Consider the following 7143-nt stretch of genomic DNA (forward strand, 5'->3'; position numbering starts at 1 on the left):
TTTAACTCGTATAAAGGATTGGTATTGCTTGACGATAATAAAATCAAACGGCTAGTTAAAACATTCTTAGATAAATGAACGTTTACTCGTTTGATTAATAGATCGAAATGCATCAATGACACCGCGCTCTAGCAAATCAATACTGAACAACAAGCTATACAGAGCGATACATAAACGTTCGACCTGTTATTATTCCTGCTATTCACACATTGAATAGCAGGAAGACTGTAGCAACCGAGAGTAGCAGTCAAAACGTAACGATTAATACATAAAGGAACGCCGTAACAGAGCAGTTGCTGTGATGATTTCCTGCGTGTTTTACGTTCGCCTCCTTTCAAAGTAGGGCTTAAGTGCGGTAAGAGAAAATGAAAACCGTTTTTACCTTCTTTTGATGCTCGGTGAAAGCAAGCAAATGGCGTCCGACACATTCTTATGTAGCACTGTTTACTAGCCTTTTCTCAGTCGGAAACAAGGCAAGTTTTTCAAAGTAATTCTATCGTGGCTCAAGAAGACAACGAAGGGATGTAAATTCGATCATGCTAGACCCTTCAACTGTTAACCAAGGAATTGATCAGTTACAATCACATTTAAAAGCAATGTCAGAAAACAAGTTTACCATTTCAACAAAGACTAATGCGAAAAGGACAACAGGAAAACTCTCATCTTACAAGGCTCACTGCCCATAAAAGTTTGTATATACCTATGGAGGCCATTTCTCGGAAACATAGGCAGCTTTTTCTGGATTCAGATCATGTCGTGTACGACGTTTAGAGAGAATAAAAATGAGAGCAAACTCGATAATTCTAAAACCAAAAACTATTCAGAGGCTGTTTCAAGTAGGTGATTTAAAGGATCTTTAAAAAAACAAGTTTGCATAATAAGAATTTGTTAGAGTCGTTGCACCTATTTTCCTTAACTATCGATCGCCGCCTGTTAAAACGACAAATTGCTATGAAGCAGCATCTGCTGCAGAAACGTCGCTAGGTTTTTGCCAATTTTCTTACAGTACAGGGCTTAGTAAAAAGGAGAAAATAAAACTTTCTTACCCAAGCAAATGGCTGTGCAGAAAACAAAAAGTGCGAATGGAAGTTTCATCATGGCTTTCCGACAACTTATCTGTCCTATCCGTGACAACAAAGGCGTGCTAGTGATTTGGGTCACACAGGTAGTCAACTGTATATATATGATACTTGACGAGTCTGTGCATTAATTGAATTGATTGGTTCTGATGAGATTATGAGTGACATTTTTGACTTTGATGCGAACAATCGGTGACGTGGGCAGAGACGCTCCCGTAATTTAACTTCACGCATAGCTGCGTGAACTCGGGATTTCAATATCGCACATCTGGAGTTATCTTTAGGGGACGGCCATCGTTACTGACGTCAAGTGAGCAATTTCGTCATTGCTGGTCATGAATAAGTCTACTTGTGTTTATTTTTGTCTGCTGGAGTGTAATGAATATTGTTATGGTACTAGACAACAATCAGAATAATATATTACCATATAGGAGTAGGTTCCTACAGATGCCAAAGGTTGAAATTCAAGGACTTTACAATGACTTTGAAGGCCAAGTTTTGCTCATCTTAACTTGTCAGGGCTCTTCAATTTGAAGGATAATGTACTTGGATTTTTTACCTAGAATTTCGCGGAAAAATCAATTCCTGGACTGCTGTTTAGCTAGGATAGAAATAAAATCATGCCAAAACTTTGCAGCTTGACTGAGCAATTAAAATGTAGGAAATTAAAGTTACCGATAAAAGGATTTGTCTAGGAGTATCATTAACCAAGATATTGAGTTACGGTAACATCAACTATCAGAAAAAAGCTAGAGAGGGTGAATTTGCAAACGGGTGATGAACAACGAAATGCAGTAACGTAGCAACTGCTCGGCACGGACTTGAAAAAAGTCAACAACTTTAAGTAAGCAACTTTAAGTCGACAGGACCCCATTGATAACAGTGCTCCTGCACTGAAGGGCTATCCTGTATAAATATTCGTTATTATTATTATTAAGTTTCCTTTCAGTTCATGCTCTAGTAATGAAGGAAAGTGAAATCTACTTACCCAATCAAATGGCTGTGCAGAAAACAACAACGGCAAACTGAAATTTCACCATGGCTCTTCCGGACAACATAATAATGATATGTGAAGGTGTAGTCTGATCGTCCGGGTGAGTGTAGTCCTGAGAAGGACTGTTGTCGGTGGTAGTGACTGACGTTTCGACAACCTGTGCGGAAGTCATCATCAGAGTCAAGTGAATGATTGTTGTCAGTAGAATGTTCTTATTCCAGTTCGTGTGAAATGATCGGTTGGTTTTGCCGTGATGTTATTGGCTGTAAGACTCAAGTGACATAAGTCGGTCGTGATTGGTCGGTTTCGATCTGTCGGTAAAGTTAGGTCGTTCTTTTTCGGTCGTTTGTGATGTTATGTCGCGAATGAGTCGTTTGTATGGAGCGGGTAGTTGTTGACATCTGTTTAGGGGAGTCTGTTCTAAGTTAGTAAACCAGCTTTCCAGGGTCAGTCGTTGAAAATAGCCAGTGCTGTAGGTTAGGCATTGCGCAGAGTCCCAGTCAATGTTGTGGTTGGTAAGTCGATGGTGTTCAGCAATGTGATTGCTGACATCACCTTTCCTCGTCGCCCGTTTGTGTTCAGTCAGTCTTGTTGTGAGGTTTCTGCCAGTCTCACCGATGTAGGAGGCTTGGCAGTCGGAACAATTGATCTTCAGTATAAATCGTTCCCTGTCTGTTCCTCGGTTCGTCTTTGTCTTTAACGTTGGTTAGTAACTGACGTAGTGTGGTGATGGGTTTGTGGGTGACGCGGATATTGAAGGGTAGTAAGATGCGCGAGATGTTTTCAGACATGCCTTTTATGTACGGTATGGTTGCTGTAGACGTAGGGGTTGCGGTGTCGTTTGTTTCGGTAGTGGTAGTGGGTCGGTGAGTGTTTCAGGGTAAGGAAACTCAAGGCGATGACACATATAGATATTAAGAACCCAAATATCCTTGACCTACCGAAGCTTTTCAATCCAATGGAAAGCACACTATATTGTTTACAAGGCTTTTCTCCGAAATTCAATTCTTAGGAACTATTTCTCAAGTATTTCTACTCTATCCCGGCCTATCGATAATTTTTTTCAGTAGAATGGCATAACAAGGCAAGTCACTATCCTCTAGACGTATCTATTTCGACTTCATTTTTTAATTCAAATACCTGCATAGTTATTATGACCTCGACATCTCTAAGTATCTGCAGTTTTATGATTCTGAGTGGAACCCTATAATTTAAGGAACACTGAACTAACTTTTAAAACTAACTATGCAAGAACAGAATTATTTAGGTCGTCGTTTTACTCAGAGTTGCTCGTCTTTGGAACAAATTACCTATATCTATTAGGAGAAGGGAATAACTTTCTATGTTCAATAATGACCTAAGACTCTACTGTTTTGTTATTTATAGCAGTGACTTAATGTAATTGTTATTCAATTTTAGTTAGCACTAAGTTTTAACAAATAGCATTTTACTATACTCGTTTTATGATACTGCCTGTCATTATGTATACTTTGTTTTTGTTCTCCTTTTCATATATATAGTTTCTGGTGGCCTTTATCATTAGGGAAGCTCATTCCTGTTGCTAGGTCTTCCAACAGCTATTTAATTATATGTTTGTATGTACATATATTTATTTGCTGTAAATTGATTAAAGTACAGTTTTTCCCTTAACTATCAATCGCCGCCTGTTAAAACGACGAGTTGCCATGGCGCAGGATTTACTGCACAAACGTCGCTAGGTTTTTACCAATTTTCTTACAGTACAGGGCTTAGTAAAAATGGGAAAATAAACCTTTCTTACCCCAGCAGATGGCTGTGCAGAAAACAAAAAGCGCGAATGGAAATTTCACCATGTTCCTTTCCGACAACTTATCGGTCCTATCCGTGACAACAAAGGGGTGCTGTACGGGTCCACAAATGATCCCAGGACCGCGAATGATTCCGGACCCAAATTGGACCGCAACTGATCCCGGACCCAAATTGGACCGCAAATGATCCCGGACCCAAATTGGACCACAAATGACCCCGGACACAAATTAGACCGCAAATGATCCCGGACCCAAATTGGACCGCAAATGATCCCGGACCCAAATTGGACCGCAAATGATCCCGGACCCAAATTGGACCGCAAATGATCCCGGACCCAAACTGGACCACAAATGATCCCGGACCTAAATTGGACCGCAACTGATCCCGGACCGAAATGATCCCCACACCGAACCGCAAATGATCCCAACTAAAAAATAAGGAATGGCATGGATGCTGAAATAGTGTGGATAGGGAATTGGCGCGAACAGTGATTATCATGGCTCATAACTAGCATATTTTCCTCACTTTGGGCTAAATTTTTTTATTAACTCTAACAACTGACAACTGACAACTGACAACGGACAACTGACAAATAAAACTGCTAATTTGAATTGCAGGCCAGAAGTTTTGTTTTCTTTGCAACCAGAATCCCTTTAACAGATTTTCTTGCTCTAGGATCCTGTTGCGAGTTGTGGTGAAACCCTTAATCTAGGTGAAGCGTTAAATATAGTAACCTATTAACCCGTGACGACTGCTAACGTGACTACATGCAAGATCATGTAACGTCGGAGTCCCACGCGCGCAAGCAAATACCTGTACTTGCAGTCGATCATCGATCAAAACTCACACACTTCCTAGAACAATGACATCAGAAATGAAGATTGGATTTTGTTTCAAAAAAGGTCGCATCAATTAAAGCCGGTTAAACGTGGTCCTACAATTTGGGCAACTGATGTGACGCAGTAAATCAATGTTATCACACCTGGATCCAAACCTACCTCGTTGTTCTCATCTTTAACTGCTCCAAGAACTCTCACAAGTGTCAACAATGCAATGAGAAAAAGCAATTTTGCCATTTTCCAGATTTTCCGAGCACGTTGGAAGCGCTCCTCACGGCGGTGACACAGGTCAACTGATCTTCGAACGCTGATCCTATTTCAACCCATCACCCTAGATTCGATGTGACCGATTCCATCACCCTGGACCGATTCCGAGAACACCTTCGAGACGTGGTAAGGAATGACCAAGACACATCGAAACCAGTCGCTAGGCATTTTAATTTACTTAATCATTCTAAGCAACATATGGCAATCTGCGGTCTTTCCTTACACTTAGGTGGCACGGAAAGCCGTAAAAATCTTGAATAAAAGCTCATCTTTCAAACCGGCAGTCTAAATCCCACAGGGATCAACGAACGCTTTTCATTCCACTAATTTATTCTTGTTTTTCTCGTTGCCATGTTCCCACCAATAACGTAGCTCCATTTTCTGCCTTTAAAAGCGCACACAAGCCACAATTCCTCTATTCGCTCCGACTAAGGGCTAACGCTCGAAACGTCAGCTTTTGTAATCGTTACGGTGGCCAATTTACCTATCGTAAAGAGCATTGAATGGCAACATTGATTTTGTTTCAAGGCTGAGAGAATTTAACTCTAAAAAGAGAAACTGAGCTTTATAACTTTAGCCGAACTTTAAACCGAATGATGACCGAGAGCACATAGAATTATTTATTTCAATGTTAACTGGCAAGGCAAGGAGACGAGAAGGCCAGGATGTCCAAATACTTATGGAGGCAATAAACAAATGTGGTTTGTCTTTTTCAATATAGGGGAAGAGAAGTGCTAGCGGTAAGGGGTAGTGGAATCTAAGATTGGACCAGCCTCATGAGAGATTAAAAGGAAAAGGCACTCAAGAGAGCTTCCCAAGAGACTAGCCAGTTAAAACTGTTTAAAGAACACATGCCAGAAGGTGGTTCAATTATAGAAGGAAGGTACAGTTTACACTCTACACAATTTATCTGTTCATAAAGTAATTAACTGTGATAACATCACAGCTCAAGCAATTAAATCATCTCCATCGTTTATCAAATCCCAATTTAATGACAATTTAATTTGAGTGACATCATGTTACCATTCGCTGCAACTTATCGTCTAAGGGGTTTTAAAGAAACAACGATCCGTGTTGCATTGGGCGGAGGAAGCACAACCAAAATGATGACTCAGCTGTGGTGCTCTGCACTGAGTAATTTAATTTAATAATAAGTTCTTATATAGCGCATTAAAATTGAACTCTATGCGCTTTACAATTACAATTAACAAAATTCAATAAAAATCCTATACATGCAATTTTCGCTACTCTTTCTAAACTAATGAATTATTACGTGTTATACATATATTTGACAACGTACAATATCAAAGAAATCTGGTGGCTTATTTTTTGAAAAGATAAGTTTTCAATAAGCGTTTAAAGGAGTCAACAGATTCGGCGTTTTTTATGCATTCAGGTAGTTGATTCCACAAATACGGTGCAGCGTGGGAGAATGCTCTTTGCCCATACGTTTTAGTTCGAATAGTTGGGACCTCAAGTAGATTCATGTTTGATGAACGGAGGTTTCGTGCTGGAATATATCGACTAAGAAGTTCAACAAGATAGGTTGGAGCCATGTCATTTAGTGCTTTGTATGTTATTAACAGTATCTTGAATTGAATTCGTTTTGTGACCGGGAGCCAATGAAGTTTCATAAGTATAGGTGTTATACTGTCTCTTGATTTAGCACCGACTAACAAGCGGGCAGCTGTGTTTTGGATCCGTTGGAATTTTTCGATGTCACAAATCGGTAGACCATACAATAGGCTATTACAGTAATCAAGTCTCGATGAGATGAAGGCGTGTATCAATCTTTCATTTTGCTGCGTCGAGAGGTATTTACGAACGCGACCAATATTTCTGATTGCTTGAGACGACGATTTACAGATGGAATTTATATGCGAGCGTAAGTTCATCACAGAATCAAGCATGACGCCTAGGTCTCGGACAGTATTAGATAAATTAATGATATCATCTCCAATATTGATATTACAGAAAGGAGGATTTTTTGAGAAGCGTGAGAGGAAATGAATGATTTCTGTTTTTGAAGGGTTGCACTGCAATCTGTTTTTCTTGGCCCACTCCATGATTGCATTAACACATGATTTCAATCTTTCCATGCCGAGCATTCTGTCAGAGGAGTTTATCTTTATGTAAAGTTGGGAATCATCAGCATATATCATACAGTTTAGGCCAT

The 7143-nt window shown here is 39.9% G+C and overlaps 1 protein-coding gene across 1 annotated transcript in view; it reads right to left on the reverse strand.

Annotated features, from left to right (window-relative positions):
- The window catches only part of LOC111335946 (uncharacterized), a 9253-nt gene extending 8093 nt beyond the window's left edge, over nucleotides 1-1160 (reverse strand). Inside the window, exon 1 of the mRNA XM_022941954.2 lies at nucleotides 1047-1160. Coding sequence (XP_022797689.1) covers nucleotides 1047-1098 — 52 coding nt within the window. The 5' untranslated portion in view covers nucleotides 1099-1160. The remainder of the gene's footprint in view (nucleotides 1-1046) is intronic.
- Nucleotides 1161-7143: the final 5983 nt, after the last annotated feature.

Source organism: Stylophora pistillata, chromosome 1 (assembly GCF_964205215.1).
Source record: "Stylophora pistillata chromosome 1, jaStyPist1.2, whole genome shotgun sequence".
In the NCBI taxonomy this organism is placed as follows: Eukaryota; Metazoa; Cnidaria; class Anthozoa; order Scleractinia; family Pocilloporidae; genus Stylophora; species Stylophora pistillata.